Raw genomic sequence first — 24,765 nt, forward strand, 5'->3', positions numbered from 1 at the left:
GCTCGATATTAATAATTTGTATCTAGATATAGTTTTCTGTCGCTGCCAAAAAGATGCTGCGATGCTACGACGGCTGCGATGCTACGACGGCTGCTTCCTGAGAAAAAGCAGAGTGTAGTAGTATAGTTTGAGGTCTTGAGGCCAAACGTGTTATATCTTATGCTTATTTGCTATTTTACATACACGTGTGTATATATTCATAGGTATGTTTGTGTGCAGACGTATGAATAAACATAGGCATAATTTTGTATTTAGCTTAATTTCCAGCTGCTAATTTATGCAAATGTAGTTTTATGTGCACCCATTCAGCATAAGCAAACTGCAAATACACGCATAAACAGTCTGAGGGCTGAGTGTGTGTGTGCTTGTATAAAAGAGAGAAAGAGAGAGCGAGATTCACACATACACATAACTCAAAATCGGCAGACAAATCTGCACACATGTTAAAGCCCATAAATAAACCACATAATCACAAACGGAACGATCGATGATTGTTGTCACTGTTTGACAGCCAGGCAATGGCAATGGTAAAAGGCAAAGGCAAAAAGCAGAGGCCGAAACAGAGGACTGTGGCAGAAACAGCGGCAGAGGCAGAGGCAAAGGCAGAGGCAGAGACCGAGCTGGCTCGAGAGAGCGACAGACAAGCAGAGCAAAGCAAAGCAAAGCAAGGCAAAGCCAAAGCCTCACCTGGCGCATGAGCGAGTCGACGTTGAAGCACCGTGCCAAGTGCAGAGCGCAGAGAGGCGTGCCAAAGAGAGATTATTGAACGATGCACTCGAGCATGACGAGCAGCAGCAGCAGCAGCCGCAGTAGAAGCAGCAGCGTCAACGTCAGCCCTACAAACAAACATGCAATTGCACAAACAATAACAACAACAACAAGAACAACAGTAACAGCAACGATAATAGCAAAGCGAAACGAACCGAAAACCGGTTTACCTGCCTGCTGCATAACAAACAAAAAAACACGCCCAGCATGCAAGTCAAACAGTGACAAGCATATTGTGTTAGCAGTCGTTGCGTCTCGTTTCATCGCATTGTCTGCCCGCTTGCAATCGCGACCATCTTGTATGTGCCAAATGCCAAAGCCCAGCCCTCGTCAGACAAGTTTCACGCACACACAGTCACTCATACACGCACACGCACACACACAAACACACACACACACTGACAGAGCGCGTGTCTCTGTGCGCTGCCTTTCCTGTTTTGCGCTCGTGGTTCAGTTGGTCTGCGGCCGTTGAAGTGTTTGCTCGTGCCTCGTTCGCCCGTTCGCTCGTTCGTCCGTTCGCCCGTTCGTTCGTTTCGTTTCTCGTGTGCTCACTTTACGTATACACGTTAGTCGTTACGTCGCGTTTGCGTGCGTGCGTTTTCACAGTAATAACAGGCAACAACAACAACAGCAACAAATACTGAATCGACATCGACAATTCCTCATCATCAACAATAAACAGCGGCAATCGACAACAAGCCAAAAAAAGCTACAAAATCGCGTCGGCAAAAGCGCGCAAAATAAATACCCATTCAAAGTTTGATAACTACTTGTATACGATACTATACCATATATTTAGTGCAGAGGCTAAACAACAAAAGAATAAACAACAAGAAGAAAACATAAACAAATCCAATGTGTGCAAAATGTAAGAAAATTGAGTGCGAAAACATGCAATAAAATTACAAGTGTCCCAATTAAAATCCAAGCAAAGCTTGCAATTGATGTGATTTCAACGACGCTACAATTCGACATAAATACAATTTCCAATCAGGCTCTGATCTATACATACACATGTATAATATAATAATCAAATATTATATGCATATAGAAATTATGGCTACGAAATCGGACTTACTCATGCCAAGGGCTGCGTCATTGTCATTGTTGGAAATATTTGACAGTTTGCTTATCACTTTATTGCTATCAATTCTTAAAATTTAATGAAAAGTGTTTTCCCCAACAATAACAACAACAACAGCAGCAGCAGCAAGAAGAGTAACAACAATAACAATAACGGTTATCGGCTGCCTCTGATAAATTGATTGAGTTTCGGGACCCACAAGCAACAACCAACAAAATACTCGTTCAAAAAAATGCACAGCCCAACCTTAAAGAATCGAAATCAGAGACTGAAAACAGTGCACAGTGTTCATCGATAGTCGTATGTCGAATGTAGCTATGTTGGCCTTATCATTTACTCGGTTATTTGTAGCGCAATTGTCAATTGTGCGATAGGCATCTGAGGCCCAACAACAACAACAGCACCAACAACAACAAATAATAATATTGACAACAACGTGGACAGGTCTTGAGACAACAACAGCAAAAGCAACAACGTTTTTTTTTCTTTATTATTAATAATTTTTTGGGTTGAAATTGAAGCCAAAGCAAACATGGCAAACGCATGGAAAAATTTATTGATAAAAATCTGGCAAGAACTGAACATACATACACATAGATACAAGCAATAGATACTGCATACTCGGCACATATAAACATGGCACAACTGATAACAGTTCCTCAACATTTGCTGTAGCCCAGCTACCTGTCTAAACAAAAGATAGAACACACTGATAGCCCTGCTCTCTGACTGTCAGTCTGTCCTCCGTCTGTCTGAAAGATGTTACTCTCCATCTAATTGGGCCTAGTTTCGAGCATTGGGAACGCATTTAAGCCGCGTATTTGTCGCTAATTGCTAAGCCATAGTTGACAACACACCTTGCCAAATGCTTACCAATTGCATTTGGCAACAATGTAGCAGCAACAATAGATGCCGTCGGGGCTCGCCCACACAACAAGTTCTAGGCTCTCTCTCAGGATCGTTTCATAGCGCCAGAGCAAACAAAAGAAGAACTGCAGGCAGTCGTGCTGTAAGACTAATCAGAAATGTGTATAGAACTAAACTAAACAGGTTAAACAGCATACCTGACACGGGGGAAGGGCAGACAATTGATTTGACATTGTTTTGGTTTATTAGTGAAGTTGCAGTGCAAACAGCAAACAGAAAACAACAAACATTGACAATTGGCGAACACAATACCCAAAAATAAAGGAAAAATTGCCAGTTGCCCTCAGAGTTTTGGACATGTTTATTAGATCCCCCGGGAGGACGGCTGCCTTCAGCTGCTTTTGTCATCAATCAAAAGACTCTGAAGTGCATGCCCCTTTCCCACACTCAACTCCAGCACAAACACTATATAGTGAGTAGTGTTGTGTATACTATATATGTTTACTTGTGTAGTCTAAAGTCTTGGGTCGTAAAATTTTTAATCAGGAATTTTTTTTGGAACCTGTACTCTATTATTGGTGCTGGCTACCGCGCAATCGTAAATCAACTGGTCATAACCGAGTGCCAACTGTACGCTTGTTATAAAGAGAAATTAGAAACCAAATACAATTTGGTGTTTTTAATTTTGGTCGGTTGTTGTTGTTGTTGTGGTGTGGGGCTGATAAGCAAAAGGTGTGAAGCATGATAAGAGTCGAGTCGAGAAGCTACCGTTGAAATCGTATCAATTGCATTTGCAGACAATTTCAAATTTTCGAGAAATGAAAGTTTATACTAAAGTCATCGAAATTATTTACAGCTAGCGCAGTGTTGCAAAACGCGTGCAAAAACATGTGTTGAATAGCGTCGTGCTCACAAAAATTCACACACAACTCTCCCAGTCAGGAGAAATTCATAGAGAGAGAGAGAAGTAGGAGAAGCAGCAGCAGGAAAAGGAGCAGAGATCAGAGACTCAGTTTCTCTGTTGGATTTTGCGCGCCCCACGTTCTACCCAAAAAACATTCAAAATTATACTCGAAATGGATATGACCTCAACAGCGGAGGCTGCCGCTCGCAGCTGGTACGACAGTCCGCGCTTAGGCGGCGGTGGAGGCGGCGGCGGTGTTGGCGGCGGTGGCGGATCACCGCAAAACAATGGACTCGGCAGCGCCGGCAGTAGCCTGGCCCACAGCCATCACAGCCTGTCCAGCGGCGCCTCATCGGCGGGCAGCAGCGTTGGTGCCGCCCTCGGTGGCGGCGCTGGTGGCGCTGGCGCCGGCCTTGGTCTGGATACCAGCGATATGAGCGCCTTCTATGCGCTGGAAAGCAATGGACATCATCGACGCTACTATCCCAGCTATCATCAGCACAGTAAGTACAACCCAAACCAACCCCTCATAGTGCCCAATCCCCACCAGCAAATGAATCAAAGTGATTTGAGGTTTATGTTTTATGTATTGTTTAGGTAATTTTAGTGGCGCGCCGTGGCTATATTTGTCCTAATGTCATTTCTAATGCGTTTTTAATGAATGCGTTTGGGGGGGGAGTTTCACTCGCACACCCCTCCATGTGTGTGTTTTTGCCCCTGTGGGGAGGGTTGAGATGGCCGCCCCCCCATTGTCTGTGCTACAGCCCACAAATCGATTGCTTCGCGCCTTTTTTTATGTTACACGTTTCCTGTTGGCTGTTGGCCGAAGAAGGGGCGTAGATAGTCAGTTCACCAGTTTCCATCCCTTGTATATATCAAACACTTTATTACCAACTGAGATTTCCCAGTTGTAACTGTAAACAGCTCACTTACAGAGTGCGCTTTGGCTCACTTACATTTTCCCAGCTTGTAGAGTCTTGTACTTTAACTGCAGCTCCATGTTTTCTAATTGCGCGCAATTTGTTGCCACTGCTATAAGAGAAGAAACAAAATAGAGGCAAATTATCTATGCTCATTAGTAGCAAACAGTTAACTACTTCTAGATTCACACGCCTACGTCTCAAAAATTGTTGTTATGAAAATGTGGCCACAATTTGGTTTCGGGGACAACATAGAGTGAGACGTTGCAGCCCAAATTTCAGAGTTCCGCTAAGTTAATTTTCAATTTGGTGGAGGAAAAAAAGTGGGTGCCACTGTAACTGTTGTTGCTGCTGTCAGTTTTGACAGTTGACTCCCCAAAAATCCATTTTCACTTGGCACTTAGCATTGCACTGCCATTGCCATTGTTATTGCCGTTGAGCGCAGCTTTTGCTTGCATTTTGACAGTTCCACGTAAAATCGAGACGGAGAGACGGACGTGACATGCATCGATGCGGCTGCTGTTGCTGTTGCTGCTGCCGTTGGATTTATTTCCTGCTCTTTGAGTGTGCGAAAATTTTAATTTAAAATTTTTCGTTGAGCCACGGAATGTGAAGCAAGCCCTGACGTGAATGTGGGCAACAGCAGGGAGGAGCAGCAGCGGGGCATTAGGAGTCAGCCTAAGCGGGTGCAAGTGGCTGCAAGTGATCAATCAGCTCTCGGCTTCTTGGCCTTTTTGCATTTATGTTTAATTCATGTTATTCATATGCCGACTTTATTGATGCTTGATTTGATTTCATGGATTTCGCATCCGAAACGAACTCACTATAGTATCTTGGGGGACCTGATCCCCAGGCTGCGGCTGCTGGAGACTTGCTGCTGTGCTGTGTGGTGCTGTGCTGTAATTCATTCATGCACTCAAAACGAGCATTCAAATCGCGCAGCTTTGTTTGCCACTTTGACAGACAGTTTGTCGGCTGCTCAAGCGGATTCGAACTCTCGACATGGAGTGGCTACATTTTTGTATGTTTTTTTTATTTTTTGTAAAGGGGGCACCTGTGGCGAGCGTTGATTTTAAAATTCATTAGTCTGCATGTGTCACATTTGGGATGAGTCCGTTGCCAGACTTGTCAAAGACTCAAATTTACAGTAACTCAATTTAGTTGTCGTTATGATCGCTGTTGTGTTTTTTTTTATTTGTGTGGTGCTTTTGCTCTGTTGTGTTTAACATTTGGGGCAGCCTAAATACCGAACTAACCCGACCCATAAAGCGGGGGGGTGTGTGTTTCAGTGTGAATGTGTGTGTGTGTGTGTGTTGGGGGCTGTAGTCTCATTTACATACACACGCAGACTTACAAGCATTTTGAGCATATGCGAATGCAGTTTAATGGATTTTGACGCGCTCACTTACACACACTCTCTAAACACACACTTAAACACACACACTTGGCACACACACAGAGAGATTTTTATGATACAAGCCATAAAAACGACAACAACAAAAGCAACAGCCATGTGAAATTTAAATTTCAAAAGCAAACATGCCGCAAATTTGGCAATAACTTTGTTGGTTTTTTGTTTTGTTTTTTTTTTTTCTCTCTCTCTGTATTTTGGTTTTGTCCGCCACATAACTTTGTTCGCGTATTTATTGTTTGCTGCTCATTTCTTATTTCTTGGCTGCCTTTACGATGAAAAAGATATATACAGACATACATAGATATATATACATACAAATATATTATATATATATATATATTTTTGTGGTACATACAAACACGTGGTCTGCAATATGGGGCACAACAAACTTGGCACAACTTTGCGCTGTTCCTATTTGTTCTTAGCAATTTATATTTTACGATAAACTTGACTTTCTTATCGGGATCACTAGATAGATTTCTTAGCCTTCAATTTAAGATGAATTCCTATTTATTTAAAATTGTTATTTATATATACTCTTATATAATAAGCAGCTCATTGCAGCTAAAATTAATTATTTAATTGCCTTTCATTTAGCTGCATCTATTTTAACAGTTGAGCAACTGCAAACACACACAGCGAAAAGCTAACGGTGCAGCATTGTGCGTATAGCTGTTGCACTCGCACAGCTGTAGACTATATCTTGTTTGAGATTGCAGTAGGAATGGGATAGCAACTATGAGTATGAGTAGCACGCCTATATCACTTTTTTTTGACAATATTTGCAAACAACTTTTTTGCAACGCTTGGAGAAAATGTTCCCACACAACTCTTGGCGCACTTCACGCAAATGTCACGCACAGTGGCAAAGTCACAAAAGGGATATCAAATAAATGCGGGACCATTCAGAAGGGATATCAAAGTCTATTCAGATCCCAAGCACAGCAGTCAATGCAATTTGTGCTGAGTTGCTTAGGGGCAAGTTGAAGTTGAGGTAAAGTCCATGGCAGGAGTTGAGTCGCTTCCTGGCTACCAGGTGTTGCATAGTTGCACTTGGTGCGCTCCACTCTCATAAATTTCGCGAGTGGCCCAAGTTGTGCGCGCATAAAACAGAAATTTCCAAGAAATTACAACACGGCCAACACAAAAGCACAAAAGCCAAATAGCCAACATAGTCATAGACAGGCTGCAGGCTGCTCTCTGGATTCAACTCCAACTCGTCGCAGACAGTCAGGCACGGTCTCGCACACACACATAGGCACAAAGACACACATAAAGAAGTAATGTGTGTAATAGTTGTTGTAATTTACTGACTGCGACTTCGGTCTGGGCATGGCCCGGAATCTCGGCCGCAAATCTTAATCCCGGTGCGCAAGTTTTCAGCGAACTGGGCACTGGGAGCGTGGCGGCGGCCTATAAAAATGAGTTATGGTATTGCAATTGAACAGCTGGGCCACCGCTGCGTATGATTGATGTGACTTTAAATGCGAACGCTTTTGCGTGTATATAGCAGCTTATGCTTGTGTGTGTGTGTGAGTGTGTTTTCGTGTGTGTGACACTTTTCAAAGGTATTACAAACCTTGAGCTTGTGTGCCACTGTTGCAAGTTGCAAGTTGTTGCTGCTGCTGATGCCGTTGCTGTTGCTGTTGTTGCTGCTGCCGTTGCTATTGCCCTCTCAATTCGCTTTGATTAAAATGTCTTGAAATCATGCCACATTAATTATGACCCAAATTCTTGGAAGCATTCTCTATATCGTATGATGCAGCGGCAACTGTTTGTTGTTGCTGTTGTGCCTGTTGCGGAGCTATTGTAGCTACTGCTGTTGCTTATTGTTTATTGCATTCGACAGTGGCCGGTCATTCATATAGTTTTTCATTCGTTTGTGTTTTTTCACTTGTGTTTTTTGTTTTATTTTTTGCCACCGCCCGCGTTGCACATGTTACTGCTGTTGCTGCTGCCACAACGGCTGCTGGCGCGATGTTTTAATTAGTCGTTTCAACGGCAAACTGTCTTTGCTTAATTAAATGACATAATTATAAGAATGTGCCTGCCACTGGCCCCCAAAGCCGACTCCGACTCCGATTCCGACTCTGACTTCAACTCTCACTGTGTCTTGGAGTTCGACTGTGGCTGCCTACGCCGAATGCAACATGCAACACGTGATGTTGCTGCTGCTGTCGTTGACATTGCTGCGATGCTTCAATTAATTTGCACTGCAGCAACAGTCGCCGTTGTCGCCTCACTGGCTGCCTCGCTAACTGGCTAGCTTTTGCTTGCCTGGCTACTTTGCATGCCGAAGCCAAAGGTGCCGCCAATTGCAGCAACCAACTCCATTGTCCAGCTGCTGCTGCTGTTGTTGTGGTTGCAGCAACTCCTCAGCATTCCCATTGCCAACACGTTTCGCATTCTAATTTGACATTTCGCTTTAGCCTGCTTAACTGCTAGCTAGCTAGTGTGAACAGCTGTCCTTCAATCACTATCACTGTCGCCTGTTTGCTGCAAGTTGCCAGTTGGCCGTTGCTCGTTGATGGTTGCTAGTTACTAGTTGCCTGCTTCATGTTGCTGGCATCAATCTCAGCTCAGCTCGCCTCTTGCCAAGATGGCGGACATTGGCGAGTGTCTTTAGAGCTTTGCCGCCGCTTCTTCTGATGAACTGGGCCGGAAGTCTTTGTGCCTAGCTTTTGTACATCCTTTCGCCCTGTTGCCTGTCATTTGTCAGCCCAGATTCCACGAATTGCCACAGTCATACCTTGCATATAAAACTATATATATGTATAAATATATTTATTTATGTTTGTGTGTTGTGCATCATCAATAATATTGCTACTGTTGTTGGACTTGGGTGTCTTTTGTCTGCTTTGCTGCTTTTATTATTAATTTGTAATATCAAAATGCTGCTCGCCAGCGATTTATAACGACAACTGGCGAACAAAGCATACGCATGTTGCAGCAACACACAAGCCAACAACAGCTCATGTCGTGTTGCCGATGCTGATACTGATGCTGTTGTTGTGATTTGTCTAACACAGCGAGTGGTCAATATGCCGACACTGAACATACAAAGCGCAATGCGGCAGCATTCATTAATTTTATGCGCTGCCAGCAACCACAGCAGCAACACAGCAGCAGCAACATGTTGCCGGACCACAGCACGATTTGTGACTGCAATTACAATATTGAATATTAGCGCATTGTTGGTTGCTGCTTCGGCTGCTGCTGTATCTGCAGCTCTTGCTACTTGACTACTTGCAACTTGGCTGCCGTTGTCGCCCCCGCTGTCAATGCAACGACAGCAATTGCAACTGCCGCGACAGCAACAAACATTTGTGATAAACTGTTGCTAATACATTGCTGCTGTTGTCTGTTGTTTGTTGTCTGCAGACTTCGCTGCATTTGGCAGTGTCAAGTTTACAAATGACTTTGGCAGTTCGAGCTGCGACATGGTCTTAACTGATCTTCGCCCAAGCCACAGCGATGAGCATATTAATCAGGCAACCAGGCAGGCAGGCAGGCAGGGAAACAAAGTCATTGTACGCGGCTGCCAAACAAATCGCTAATGTTTAATAGCTAATGTCTAATTCCTAATGTCTAATGCCTAATGCCCAATGTTTAATGGTTAATAGTTAATGGCTTAATGGCTTCCAAGAAGCGTCAAACTATCAAAATAGAACAATCTTACTGAGAACTGAGAGTTTGGGCAGGGCTCGAAGACAAAAAGAAAAACAAGCTTAGCCACAAAACGATCCACAAAGCAATCCACACACATTTTTTTGTGGGGACCACCTGGTCAAGCCTGATCTAGCAGGTGTAATGCCTATTTGACTATCGCGTCTAACAAATGACGCCCCCTCCGAGCTCATTAACATTCGATGAGCAGCAAAATTTGTTGTTTAACTCTATGTTGACTTTGTGTGTTGTATGAGAAACTCACTCACGCTCTTCTTGGCCAAAAACAAAACCAGTTTGCATACGAGCAAACTGCTGCTTTCAGCGAGGTCTGCTTAACATAAATGTTTGCGGCTTCGCTTCTCGTCTAAAACAATGCAGCAATAAAAGCAAACAACAACAACAGCAACAGCAACAACAATAATAATGCGTTGTTGCTTGTTCTTGGCAAAAATATGTCATACGAGTGTGTCGCAAGAGACGCCGCCAAAAATTTGTTGCATGCTGCGGACTGCGGCTGCGGCTTCGGCTGCCAGCACGATTTTCGTTTGCAGCCTTTTTTGGGGACACACTGTTTAGCATAATATTGCTGCTGCTGCTGCTGCATCCTTTTGGGCGGCGGCGCGTGTGTTTAATAAAATATTTTATTAATATGCGAAAAGTGGACAGCAGCAGCAACAACAACAACAACAGCGGCAACTGTTGCCGCCGTCGTCGCATCAATTGAATTTCTCAAGTTCAGCCTTATGAATTTATGCAACGTTTTTCTTTTTAGCCTTTGCGTTGTATCGTTGTTTTTTTTCGGGGGGCCTCTCTTTGTTACTTGTGGCCTGAGGGCCCTTTGTTGTGATAAATGTCAACGCGTTCTTATTTATGACATGTGAAACAGCGCCTTGCCTGGTGGTCCAGCGACAGCAACAGCCACAGCAGCATCAATTCCAACAGCAACAGCAACAACAACAACAACGAGTTGTCAAAGCACAACAAACAACACTTCAAACGTTGCGTGATTTGTTCGCTCGCTTTTGGCTTACCAAATTTGGTTGTGTCATATAAAAACTTGTCAATTTTAATGATTTTGCTGACGCTTCGAACTGTCATAAGTGCGCCAAAGGCATTTGAGGCCTGCCACATCCTTGCACCAACCACACACATACACTAATATACAATGAGTGTCTGTGTGTGTATTGCTCATTAGCCATGCCTTTGAATGGCACAGCAGTAGTAGCAGCAGCAAAAAACTGTCAGCGTGACTTTTGAGCCAGCCTGAGTGACAGTGGCAGCACAATCATTTACTAGACTTACAGACTCGCAACTCTGGACTCTGGGTATTTGCATAAATTTATTATGCTTGCGTGCATGTGGCACACACAGTCAAAGGATCAGGAACTGCAACGATAACTTTGCCAGACCCATGCTTGACCCAGCTGCAACTCAACACAACAGAAAAAAAAACGCGTGCATTCTGCTTGCCAAACTGCCAACTTCCAGCTACGAACTACCAACTGTAGGCCGCATTATTAACATTTTTTCAGCACCCACCACAAATACACAGCGCATAAAAAAAACGCTGCAAGAAAATGGTGTGGCACAGCAACAACAGTCCGGCTAGAGAGCAGCAACAGCAACAGCAGCAGCAGCAGCAACAAACGCAAACAAATGGCAACTAAAAATGGCGCATTTCAAACCCTCAACTTGGCTTATACGAGTTCGCATAGCTGTTGTTGTTGTTGCCGTTGCCGTTGCTGTTGCCTCGCCTTGCTGCAAGTTTTTATTTAGTGCAAGCAACATTTGCCCCTGCTGCGGCTGTGGCTGTGGCTGTTGCACTGCTGCTGTCGTCTTGTCAACATGTTTTGCGGCAACATTGCTGCACGTATGCAAAAGTTACTTAGGCCACGTAATTCACACGTTAAGCTAAATATGCTTGTTAACCACAGCCACAGATTGCGTCTGAGCCATCGCCAAGAAAATCCACGCCATATTTGCAAATACTTATGAAATGGATCAACACTTTCACTCCAGTTGATTAATTTATTAATAGCCTAGTTGCAGTTTAAAATTTATGTTTTTCCATCACAGCAAACAATAATATCTTATTTATAAAAACTCTAATGTATATAATTACAATATTACTAAAAGACTTGCAGCATTGAGGTATTTTCTATTTTATTTATTGCATTAATTATTCATATAACCGAGAATTTTATGATGTTTCTTGGAAATGTACATTAAGCATTTAACGAGTAATATAATTGCTCAATTAATAGCAAATAAAATATTTATAGGAATATTTCAATTATTTGCGTAACTTGCAAATTGCGTTGCATATTCGTAGCACACACACAAAAGCAAAATGCCAGCGAAATTGTAGATGTTGCACAACATGACATAGTACAACAATGCGAATATGAGTGGCAAAAGGGGCAGAGAGTGGGGCAACCTGTGGTTAAGTTATTAAACGCATTATCATAAATACAATTGACAACTTATGACTAATGATAAGCTGGCATGCAACTGGAGCACACAGAGCAGAGCGCGCTGTAAATGAAGACGGGAATCCGCAACGAGGTGGCAGCCAAAGAGACGCTGTGTGTCTGTGTGGCAGCCACAGAGGCAGCCACAAGTCGCAAATAAAGTGTTAATAATATAGATGGCAATGGCAGCGTAGTTTGCGCTTAATAAAGCAGCCGCCTGCCTGTCAGTCCTCCAGTCAGTCAGTCAACCAGGCAGTCAGTCAAGCAGTCATTCAAGTCAAGTCAACTCAGTTGGCACGCAAACTGAGCTGCAAATGCGAAGTATGAGCCAGGCTAGAAAATATGGAAAAAGCAAAGAAATAATTAAAACAAACAAGAGCGCAAAATGCTAAGCAGTAAGTCAGCTCTCAGCCACAGCTGAGAAGCAGCAGCAGCAGCAGAGCACCGCAGAGTTGAGCTCAAGGTGTCTTTTTTCGTATTTTCGAGCTCCGCTCTAACTGACCTACCTGCTAAGCTAGTTGTGGCTTGTGTAGCTTGGCTTCGACAAGCCTGGTGGTGGCTAAAACTGAAAACTGGAATCCGTTATAGTTTATTGCCGCCGCTTGCCGCATTTTAAATTTGGAGCAGGTGTAAGCAGCCAGCGAGCGAGAGAGACACTTGACCGCATTTTGGAGACGCTGCAGCCACGCGCCTACAAATGAGGCAGGTGAAAAGTATCCTGGACACGAAGCGAGGGTCGCTCAGGTTATAAATTAAGCGATCGCCTGCAGCAGCGACGCTAAAGGCAGTCATTGCAGGATTCACTCAGCCAAAAAAGAGGCAGAGGAGCCAGAGCCTTGGCTCCTTTGTATGATTGATTGTTGCTTAATGCCAGGACAGGCGGAAGCAGCTGAACGGCAACGACAACGTCGAGGACGACGACGACGCACATCACTAATCGACTGATGGGACTGACTGAGCTGATCCGACTTGAGTTGCCTCAAAAAAGAATGACTGAATGACTGCCTAACAGCATAACTGTCTGACTGACTGACTGACATACGTTACATTTCGCTTAGCTCGCACTCATTTGGCGATTTGATTTGCTGACGCCGATAAGCAGCCCAGGGCCAACACACAACCCCTAAGCCGCATTTGGTGTGAATTTAATTTACCAAAGAGCTAAAGAGCTGAAGAGCTGGCAATCCTTTTCATCGTCAACTGCGAAAACTGTTACATTTTCCGAATGGGCTTTTTTTTTTCTCTCGCTGTCTCGTTGTCGTTGTTGTCTCTATGCCTTATCAAGATGTTTGCGCTACAATGAATAGACTTGCCGCTGAGTGTTTGTCACTGATTCTCTCCCTCTCTCTCTCACTCTGTCTCTCTCGCCCGTTGACCCTTCCATGTCGTTTTGTTCTCCATTCAAATGAGATGAGCTGGCGCTGATAAGGCGCCAGAGATTCGACCTCCCTCCCGTTGTCGCTCTTTCACTCTCTCAAGAGATCTTTGAGGCATTTATTGTATTGCCAGCTGCCGTTTTTGTTCGTAGTTATTCTTTTTCGGGCTGCATTTTGGTTAATTGAATGACTGTGCGAGTGGATGGCTCTCTATGGCTATAAGGCTATATGGTGTCCATCACCTGCTCTATCTATCGTGTCGGGGAATTGTCATCTTCAGATGTCAAACACGTCGCGTTAAGTGCGCCGATTGCTGTGCATACAATTAATTATGTCATTCACGTTGGCGATCGGCCAACTTGAAACTGCAATTAAAAGGCGCTTTCGGCATCGACTACGATTTCAGCTTCAACTTCGGCTTCAGCTTCAACTTCAGCTTCAGCCTTAACTCTGTCTTTGGCTTGATTTCATTTTGAGCTACGGCTTAGACGTGCAGGCGCTGTTGTTAACTTGGCTTTAAGTTGACTCTACTTCACTTCACTTCAGTTGACTTCAGTTGAGTTGAACGCTTGTCAAACGCTTTTAAAACGCCACACACATGTCCAAGCGTTTTGCTTTTTTCGAGTGTCTCAACACACATACCTATGTGTCTCTGTGTGTGTGTGTGTGTTGAGTCGGCTTTGTGGCTTTGATCTGTCAGTTTGAAGAAATCAAGCGCAGGCCAAAAACTTCAAAATGTTGTAGTATTTTTTGTTGTTGTTTTTGCTGCTGTTGCTGCTGTTGCTGCTGTTGATGTTGCTGTTGCTGCTTCTCTCTGTGAGCAACAACAAAAATTAAAGGCAGATTTTATTGTAGCGCTTTTGTTTATTGTAGTTGTTGTCGTAGCTGTTGTTGTAGTTGTTGTGTAGAACGTGTCAGCCAGGCTTTTGGCATTGGGGGACGGCCAAGGGCACGACGTCGACGTCGCCGCTTTTCACCAGCACGAGCTTTGCATACCGACAATGACAATAACAACAGCAGCAAGCAGCAACAAAAATACCGCTGAGTATGTGTGTGTGTTTGTTTTTTTTTTTTTGCAACTTTAATTGCTGTACTCAGCTTGATTTATTAGCGAATTGTTTTATACAAAAGATGCCAACAGCCTCAGCAGCAGCAGCAGCAGCGGCGGCGACCGCAACAGCAACAACAACAACACGAGCTAACAGTGACTCATTGGCTGCTTAACAGCAGCCTTAACAGCGCTCTGTTATCGCTCAACACCATCGCAAATTGAAAGTTTTCATTGCAGCAATTAAAGCTCGCATCACATCGCATCGCATCGGCTGGCATCTGGGGGCATTGATTTGTGGCAACAACACATATAATTTGGCATGTCCAATGCGCTTATTTGGCCCCAAAATTATATACACACAGAGCCGATGACGACTTCATATGCGACTCGCGTTGTATAGTAGATTGAATGTGGTTGCAGCTTTTGCCTGATTTTTGAGGCACGTAGCTGCAATCGCACATTGATTGTCTCTGCTGGGGCGCAAAAGTGTGAAGTTTGCTCTCTCTGTATGCGCTATTGTAACAAGCGCAAGTTCTCATCTCTCTCTGTCTCTCTCTTTCGCTGTATTTCTATCTCTGCCTCGTAATTGTTGCAACTGCAACTGCTGCACATAATTTCTATAATCAGACACACGTACATATAATATGGACGCTAAAGCACTGTTATTAGGATAATCAAATGGATATTATCGCAGACAGCGATCGATCGCAAACAGCAGGCAGCAGGCAGCTTGCAACAGACTGCGGCAGATTGCTGGGGCATGGGAATACCCTTAAGGAGCGGGACATTATAACTTTGTGCTTTCGTTCTTAAGTCACTGCCTCCAAACAAACTGATTAACTCATTTATTGCAACCCCAAAAAAAAAACGTGAATAAACTCAATTCAAGTGAATAGAGCATACGAAATTCGTCTTGGCTGTGATAGCTTCATTTGGCAGCGTTCTCTCGAGTCACTAATCCATCTCGGCGTGCATTGAACTGCCTGACCTACTGTTAGACAGCGACTTCGACTTCATCTTTGCTGCTGCTGAGGCTGCTGCATAATCAAAAATAATTTCACATACAAACAAGCCCCAGAGCGAACTGCGAGTGAAGACTGCGGATCGTAGCAGCCGAGCCAATATTAATGATAATAATAAGAATAAGTGCGCCCCAAAACAATTGCAACACCCCCGCCGCCAGGATGTGCATATGCTTTGCAACTCTTTGAAGCAGTTGTGTTGCAGCAGCAGCAGCAGAAATGTTGCAGCCAGCCGCTATGGAAACGGCAGCATTGGCGCACATAAATCTCACTTGGTGTCCGCTAAATTATACACTGCCAGACATTTAGGCTACACTTTTAAGCCAGGCCAACACTCACAAAAAAGGGGGGGAAAGAAGCGGGCAAGAATTGAGGCGGCGGCGCATTCGAGCCGCTGATCGATCTTTTTAGCTTTGGGACAAAAGTTTAACGCGATTGTTTATGATACAAATTAAACAATTTATGACAATGCAGCAGCAGCCGTTGTTGCTGCGGTTGCTGTGGTTGCTGTGCTTACTCTTGCTCGACTGCCTGCCTTGGCCATATGCAAAAAGTCTGCGCGAAGGCCGCGAGCGTCGTTTTGTGGCCAATGGTCAGCAGTGCCTTACCAGCAGCAGCAGCAGCAGCAGCCGCGGCAGCAGAGCGACAGCAACTGTTGCTGGTGTTTCATAAATTATAACGCAGCTTTTCCGCCTCGCAAAAAGAGAACAACGTCATTTATTATGATTTTTTTATCGCTTCTGGTCTCTGAGCTCTTTCTCCCCCTCTCTTGTTCGCTGCCTCCCTCTCACACCCTTCGCTGATATGCATCTCCATCTTCGTCTCACACTGACTGGATTTTAGGCTGTTAATCTTCGTTATAAATTTTGGCCATAATTGATTTAATGCCGCATTTAACTTGATTTTGTTGTGGCGCGTTTTATTAAATTCTTTTGTCTTCTGATTTTGTTTCTGTTGCAGCATCCCGCATGCCCTCCTCACATGCCACGCCCCAAGTGTGCCGGCCGCACTTTCATACGCCGCTCAGTCCATGGCTGACCAGCGAACACAAACCGTTTGCACCCGCCAGCGCCTGGGGCATGGGTCAATTCGCCTGCCCCCAGGAGCCGCAGGTGGAGCACAAGCTGGGCCAAGTGGGCCAGAGCCATCAGACGACGACGGCGTCCGGCCAGCATTCGTTTCCATTCCCACCAACACCGCCAAAGGACTCCACGCCCGACTCAGTACAAACCGGTCCATCCGAGTACCAGGTGAGAATGCTCCTCAAAACTGTCTTTCAAATCAATGCTAATCAATTTCGTTGCTCCTGTGAACTCTCTTATTCTTCTTTTAGGCCGTGATGAACGCTTTCATGCACCAACAGGCCACGGGCTCTACCTCACTGACGGACACCAGTTGTGCGCTGGACATCAAGCCATCCATACAGAATGGCGGCTCATCTTCAGCACATGGCAGCAGCGCTGGACTAGCGCAATCCTCGGCGCCCAAACAGCGTGAAGGTAGTACTAACAACAACAACAACAACAGCAATACAAATAGCTCAAATAGCAGCAGCAGCAGCGGCGGCGGCAATCAAGCGCCGCAGCAGCAACAGCAGCAGCAGCAACAACAACAGCAGCAGCAGCAGAGTAACAACAACAGCAGTAACAGCAACACCAACAGCAACACCAATAGCAACACCAACAGCAACAGCAACAATAACAACAGCAATGCCTCCTCATCCGCCTCTGCGTCAGCCTCAAATGGTTTATTCTATGGCACAGCTCAGGCGCATTATGCGGCAGCCAACAGCAATGCGAACAGCAGCAGCTACGACAGCAGCTATGCCTCGTATCATCATGCGGCAGCGCAACATCAGGCGGCTGTGGCCGCCGCCAATATGTTCCAAAGTTCCTCAGTTGCAGCGGCCGCCGTCCGACATAGCATGGGCGCAGCCGCAGCGGCGGCAGCGCATCAACATCATCATCACAGTCACAGTCATAGTCACAGTCATCATGGCTCGAACGCTGGTTCTGGGCTTCATGGTGGCAATGGCAGCGGTGGCGGTGGTGTTGGTGGCGTCATGAGTGGCATGGGCAGCGGCATGAGCAGCGGTGCACACAGCAGCTCGAGTGGCGGAGGCGGCGGTGGCGGTGGCATTGGCGGTGGTGCTGGTGGTGGTGTTGATGTGCTCGATGTGAAGCCCGTGCGCACAAAGCCCAGGACAAGTGCTGGTAAGCAAGACAAAAGTCAAAAAAACACATTTGCGATATTGGTGTGGGTGAATAACAATCGATTGTTGATCGATAAAACGATTTGCTTACTTAATTATATTACTTATATTACTTATAATATGGTACATTTAGATCTGTGTCTGTGTCTCTGCAAACACTTATCGATTATTGAGTTCCCTTTTAGTTCTAGTTATATAGTTTATATAGTTATAGTTTACTTCATTTTTAGTTTTAGTTCAGTTTGATTTTTTTTGCAGTTTTGATTTCGTTTTCGTTTCACACGCTCGCACACGTGGGAAGCTCTTCACTTAACTGCACTCTGTGACTGTGACTCTGCAACGCTGTGTGGCACTCTTGCACTCTCTCTCTGTCTCTCTTTCTGTCTCTATCTACTTTTCCTCTGCTCTGCTGCACCACTTGACATGTGCTCCGTTGCTGCTGGCCACATTCCCGCCACTTGGGCATGTTTCCTGCTCCATTCGCGCTGCGCTTTCGTTGTTAATAAATGTACGCGTCAGCTTGTGTGTTGGTGTGTGCGGCACGCCCCCGTTTGTTCCCTTCTTGTGTGTGTTGCCGCATTGCGTATACGCCGCGTGCGCTCACCATGAAATCAGCACACAACAATGACAACAACAATTTACTGTAAAGCATCCCCAATGCTCGACTGCAAGTTATGTTAGTCTTTGAATAGTTGAGTATGCAGCTGCTACTTCAAATTTCTATTAACTTCATCAGGCATCCACATCAACCCTTTGACTTTCTTACTTCAGCTTTTACTTTTCTATTTTCTTAAGTCTCCCTCTGCTCAGCTGCAGCTTTCCTTTTCTGCTTTCATTTGCCGTTAAGCACATGTACTAACCCTCTGACTCATTTTATGAGTATAGGGTATCAACAGAAAAATTGCTGTTGCTGTTGCAAAAAAAAGTAACACAGCGAGACTTCAATGCTATTGTCAACGCTTTGCTTGGCTCCACTGCGTCATCGACTTGTGGTTGTTGTTGCTGTTGTTTTTTCTGCTCGTTTTGTGTTGTAGTTGTTAATTACTTCATGTCGCTGCTGCTATTTGAAAAGACCCAACGCACACACACTCTCAAGCTGCTTTTACTGGGCATTCGCTGCGGAAGTTAGTCGCTGCACCTGCTTTGCAGTCACCGTCATCACCGTCTCAGCCGGTTTCGCATGTCTCCGGCAGCTACTCCACCGCAACAACAACAACCTGAGCAGCAGCAGCAACAGCAACGACAACATTATAGCCGCTGTAATGCGTGAGGGGTGAGGAACAGATCGGATCGGGTCAGCTGCAGTTGCAACCCCCAATGAGCAGCAGCCACATAACAGCTGTCTGCGTTAACAGCGCGCTGTTAACCGAAACTGCGCTGTTAAAGTTAGCACAACAGTTGAATGCACACACACATACACACACTTTCGCACACTCATACTTACGCACTGCAGCACAAAGAAGTCAAGCTTAAATGAGGAAGCAAAAAGATGCCATGTGAACTAAAGTATCTGAAGTCGTTGTATCTGTATCTGCATCTGCAACTGTAGCCGAATCTGTATCTGTTGTTTTGCTGTTCAAGTATCTGTATGTGATGTAGGAAGCTGCGGGCTGACAAAATGTTTTGCCTGCGCTTCATATTATGCCAGGCGACAGTTTTTTTTTTTTGTCCCCCTTTCCTTTGTTGTAGTTGCTGTTTAACTAACCAAAAAGTTGTCTGCGACATTATTGTTGGTGCGTTCGTTAGCCAGCGAGTTCGAGTCCAAGTCCAAGTCCTCAAGCCAGTCCTCTGTTGTGTGTGTGTCCACTCTCCAGGCTTGTTTGCTTTTTGTATTTATTTATCGTTTATCGCATCGCTTGCGATAAGTTTTTCGGGCGCAAGAACATGTGTTGGTCTCTTGGCTTGTTGCCACTGCTGCCCAAAATCAATAGCAAGCCCAGTCTCCATCGCATTCCTCGTCTCCATCTTCTACGCCTCGTGGCCTCGTACCTCGTGTCCAGTTGTGCAGTTTTTGGTTGGTTTGGATTTATGCTTCGCCTGCGCCTGGCCAAATTGATTGGATGCCATTTGGGCTTTTGTCAGGTGAAAATAAAAAATGTTGTGAATGAGCTTTAAGTAATTGATATGGGTACGAGGCGAGGGCATACCTATGCCATGGCACCAACTCCTTTCACTGCCCTCCCCTCCCGCTCTCCCACTCACAGCCTGCTTGCACAGCCTTCACTCAATCAGCGCTGTCTGTCGCAATGTCTGCGGTCGCAGCTTAACAGCAGGGATGAGCTTCTTGTGTGCCCATTGTTCCTTTGTCCAGCACCTTGACAGCTGTGGCCTCAAAATGAGGCGCTTGCCGTTTATTTGTGGCATGCGTGGCATGACTTTCTGGAGTCTCTCGCCAGATCCAACAGTCTCTACGATCTCCCAGGTGACTGCAACTTGTGTGCCTTTGCCTTTGACTTTGGCTTGTGTGTAAATTATTCATACTAAGCGCATAATTTTTACTTAAGCTTGCATTTGATTTTGTGTGCTTCTTTATTATTATTATTATTATTATTTGTTATACGTTTCATTTTCATTAAAGCAAAAGAAAATCAAAAAAAAGAATATATCAAATTCAACAACAACAACAATTTACTCACACATCCATGTGTCTTTTGTCTTGTTCACCAGTAAACGTCTTTCAATCTATCTCTCTCTATCATGCTCTCTCTTTCCAACTTTCTAACTCTTTTATTATGTATCTTACTATTTATCTATATATATGTATCTCTAAGTAACCTTTGACTAGTAGAAATGTTTATTAATATCAACAAACCACAAAACAAAATGAGCAAACGAGCCAAAGGCAACTAATTAAAACTGCAGTTGACCCTTGAAGATCGCTCGCTGCCCACATATACAACTAGTTGTAACATATATACTCGTCTCACTAACAAATTAAAGGGAATTTCCTAAAAAAAAAAACAGAAAAGGTACAACACATAAATTGTAGACAATTATAGCCACTGACGCCAAATGTCAAATCAAGCAGCGTCCACAGTTAGTTAGACCTTTAAACTCGGCTCACTCAGACCTCAGATGCCAAATCAGGCCCTAAAAACAGGTTCAGCTTCAGGTTCTGGTTCAGATTCTGAGTCGCCGTCTGCGACGGAGTCGGAGACTTGGGCACGGTCTCGGGTTCAGGCCAATTTCCAGACAATGTCACACGGACCCGGGGCCGTAAAACCAAAAACCGAAAACCCAAAACCCAAAGAAGAGCACACGAAAACGAAATACCAAAGTGTGCACAAATTTCCAAGAAATTACAACGCAATGCTGTGGATGATTGTGCCCATGTGGATATGTGGATATGTGGCCTCTGGACCAAGTCACAAGAGAAACAGTTATAACATGCTACTAAATCATAGCTTAACAGGGAACTGGCCAACCTGCTACGTGTTGGCCCACGAAAACTGAAATGAAAATGAAAATAAATAAAATGTGAAAAACTGTCATAGCCATGGAGAGATGGCGACAGACGGACGGCAGCAGCCCGGCGACAAGCAAATTGAAATCAAAACAAAGCTGGAAAACAATAACAACAACAAAAGCCAAAAAATGTTTAATGGCCATAAAACACACACGGCGTTTGCCCCAGAAAACGAGAGAAGTAGAGAGAGAGAGAGAGAGGCAGCATAAGAAAAGGATCCTATGTGAGATCAGAAATGCAATAAAAATGTACTAAAACAAAAGAGATAGAGACAGTAAACGACGGAGAGAGAGAGAGACGGAGGCGGAGAAGCTGTACGCGTGCGCCGTGTATAAAGCATATAAACCATATATCGTAGCCAAGTTGTAGTGGATTTTTTTGGTATACGGATACTTAAGGCAGTTGAGGCAGAGTACGAGAAGTAGTCGAAGTAGTTGTCGCCATCGTCGCGTCGAGTCGCTTGTTGGTCGCTTGTGTTGTTGCCTTTGTTGTCAAAAGTGGGCACACAGGGTAAAAACATCATTAACACATTTGATTTATTAACTGGCGAGTGGCTTGGAGCAGCAGCAGCAGCCGCAACAGCAACCACAGCGAACTTCATTGGAACTGTGCTAGAACAAAAGCAAGAAGAGAAAAAAAAGAAAAAAAAACACAAACGAGACGAAAAAAAGAGCTACCACACTCACACAATGCCACAAAAGCCACACTTTATGGCTTAATACTACTGTGAGCAAACACTCAACCGCTTGTTCCTGCTTTATAACAGCCCAATAAATGCATTATATTTGTTTTTGTTTTTGTTTTTCGCACGACTCTCAGCAGCTACTGTGCTGCCAGATAAGCTGTGATTATGAGTGGATTCACATATTCATATGAGCAATAAAATGCAAAAAAAAAAACACAGCTAAGGAATTTCAACTATAAACTGAGCAAGTTTCTGCATACATATTTAATTAACTGCAAACGCGAAATAAAATAAATAATATAGATTGTGAGCTGAATAAGCTCATAACGTTGCCAATTAAGTGGACACTCTTCGCTCAAATGAATTGTCTTTTCGTTTTTTTCTTTTTGAACAAATGCCAAGCAGCTGTAAACAATTTCAGCGACAAATAATTTATGCAATTTTTATTCAGTGGGTGTTGCCTTTTTGATTGGCGGCAATTTGGCTTCGGGCCTTTTGCTTACCCCTCACAAAACAAAAAGAAAAAAGTTTGAAAACCAAAACGCCCAGCGCCAAATGTGCGGCAATTAAAAAAGCCGTACGACAAAGAGACGAAGAAAACCAAAAAAACGTAAAAAAGAAATATCAAGTACACGCGCTATAAAAAGATATACGAAAAAGCAAAGCAAAGTTGCGATTAAATGAAAACAAATGAACTGTTTATTTAACGCGCCCCTAGCGATTGCGTAGGTGTGAGGGGTTGCGGGGCTGCGGGGTAGCGGGGCAGCGGGTGGTGCGACGTTATTATTGCACCACCCGCTGTGGAAGGCCACAAACGAAACACGCAGAACGTTTAATTTAATTTCTTTGAAAGCTCAAAAACAAAATGTTTGGCATGCCAACAGGACAATACAACTGGAGCAGGACACGTGTGATTGTCCCGCTGTGTCCAGTGTGAGTCGAAACAGCAGCAAATCACGTGAAGCTCTTAAAAAAACACACGCCAAAAGTACCCCGAAATAAAATGAAAATGAAATTCTGTCATCAAAACGCGCCTAATGGCATTCGGGCAGGCAACGAGTTGACAACGCACTTAATGAGCCAACAACCAACAACAATACCAACGCCTCCCATCTATCCACCCATCCAGCCATCCACCCATCCAAAAAATGAACTGGGTGTGACCGCTAATATTCAATAAAAAGCAAAGAACTGAATAAAACTGTATGTGTATAAAGTTATGTTCAGGTGGCCATGTAAAGCGCAACGTTAATTAATTATAATTTAGAAATATGCCAAGTCAAGGGAAAATGGGCCAAAAACTAGCGTTAAATCTTTCAGTTGAGACTTTTGCTTGTTTTATATTTTTTTATGACTAAATTTCAATTTCAAAACGCGACCCAGAGCGCAGAATGAGAGAAAACAAACGATATAATGAAGCCCATTTAGTGGCGTCATTAAATGAGACCGAAGAGCAGAATATACAAAATGCGAGATGTAGTTGTTTTTTTTTTTTGTTGTATACGGAATATGTGAGGCGAATTACGACCGAACAAACAAAGACAAAGACAAAAGCCAACTTGTGGCACGAACGTTAATAACGCGTTACATTTGCAACTTCATTTGGACGGACGAAGTCGAAGTCAAGTCGCTTACAAATTATGCCTAAAGTTATTCAAATGAGTTGCGTTTGCTTCGCGGCGCAACGCGGCGCTGCAAACCGAAACAGTTAGCAAAGGGACTTTATGGGCGGTAAAGAGAGAGAGATGGAGGAGGTTAGGCAATGCGATTGCAGTCACTAGAACGCCGCAGCGCTGCTTAATTAAAATGTGTAGAGTCAGCATTGCTGCAGCCCCAGTTTCAGTCCCAGTCCCAGCGAATCCATCATTTCCGCTTCCATGCGTTTTCTGCCAACAACAACGAAAAAATGAGAGAGAAAAAAACAGCAACAACGCAGTTGAAAGAGAAAAACCCACAAACTGAGAAACAGCTGAAAAATGTGTGTCGTTGTTGTTGTTGCTATTGTTTAACAAGACTGCGCCATTGTTGTTGTTGCCTGCACTCAAGTTGTTTTTTTTTTCTGTTGTTTAGCTAATAAGCAGTAGCTTGATTTAAGCCCACAAATTAGCGGTTGTCTTATTGTCAATTCTAATGATGCTTTTTTTTGTAATTTTGCAGAGGGACGCGAGTGCGTGAATTGCGGTGCCACATCGACACCGCTGTGGCGACGCGATGGAACTGGACATTATTTGTGCAACGCCTGTGGCCTCTACTACAAAATGAATGGTCAGAATCGGCCACTGATCAAGCCAAAGCGAAGACTGGTAAGTGCATCATCTCTCCTAAGTAACTCTCCCGCTGTGTGCAGCTTCCACACATTGCCACAAATTGATCAATAAATTTGTGCGTAGTGTACTCTCGTATTCCTGGGAATTTGTTGGCGCATCAATCTCAGCGCACGTTTCTGTCGCCAAAAGCCATAAAAAGCAGCGTGAAAGTTCTCAAATGTCATAATAATTCCAGGAATATCCCCAGTGTACTCACACACACACACACACACACAGACACACATACTGTTGTACACCCACACGCATACAGATATGCATACGTATTTAATTATCATTTTTCTGACTAGCTGGCGCCTTGATTGCAGCCGAGTAAACGCTTTGCCTGATAGCGATCAAGGCGCATCATCATTATCACTTAACGCACTAAAAACATAATCAGGCAGCAGCAACCACAGTCACAGCCACAGCAGCAGCAGCAGCCACAACCACAGTCATTTGTGTGTGTGGGTTATGGAGATGCCATAGCAGCCTGCCTAGCAACCCCTCTCTCTCTGTGACCATCTCTTTTCGTCTACATCTTCGTCTGCGC

General features: G+C 44.3%; 1 protein-coding gene and 1 long non-coding RNA gene across 5 annotated transcripts in view; one reads left to right on the plus strand and one right to left on the minus strand.

The window, feature by feature from the left end:
* Positions 1–1,214: 1,214 nt before the first annotated feature.
* Positions 1,215–24,765, plus strand: part of LOC132785927 (GATA-binding factor C) — a 39,576-nt gene continuing 16,025 nt past the window's right edge. Inside the window, exons 1-5 of one of the 2 annotated variants that reach the window (XM_060792254.1) lie at positions 1,215–1,636; positions 3,576–4,126; positions 16,507–16,796; positions 16,880–17,759; positions 24,067–24,212. In XM_060792254.1, the coding sequence (XP_060648237.1) occupies positions 3,796–4,126; positions 16,507–16,796; positions 16,880–17,759; positions 24,067–24,212 (1,647 nt within the window). In that variant the 5' untranslated portion in view covers positions 1,215–1,636; positions 3,576–3,795. The remainder of the gene's footprint in view (positions 1,637–3,575; positions 4,127–16,506; positions 16,797–16,879; positions 17,760–24,066; positions 24,213–24,765) is intronic. The other variant, XM_060792255.1, reaches the window with a different exon arrangement.
* LOC132785923 (uncharacterized) lies at positions 4,200–4,900 on the minus strand. 3 transcript variants are annotated; one of them, XR_009632373.1, is made up of 3 exons: positions 4,721–4,900; positions 4,580–4,655; positions 4,200–4,488 (listed from the first exon to the last, which is right to left on the minus strand). It is a non-coding gene; the product is annotated as an uncharacterized LOC132785923 (long non-coding RNA). The 3 variants fall into 3 exon arrangements; XR_009632374.1 differs by having other exon boundaries at positions 4,557–4,655; XR_009632375.1 differs by lacking the exon at positions 4,200–4,488 and adding an exon at positions 4,492–4,517.

This window comes from Drosophila nasuta, chromosome 2R (genome assembly GCF_023558535.2).
Source record: "Drosophila nasuta strain 15112-1781.00 chromosome 2R, ASM2355853v1, whole genome shotgun sequence".
Taxonomy (NCBI): Eukaryota; Metazoa; Arthropoda; class Insecta; order Diptera; family Drosophilidae; genus Drosophila; species Drosophila nasuta.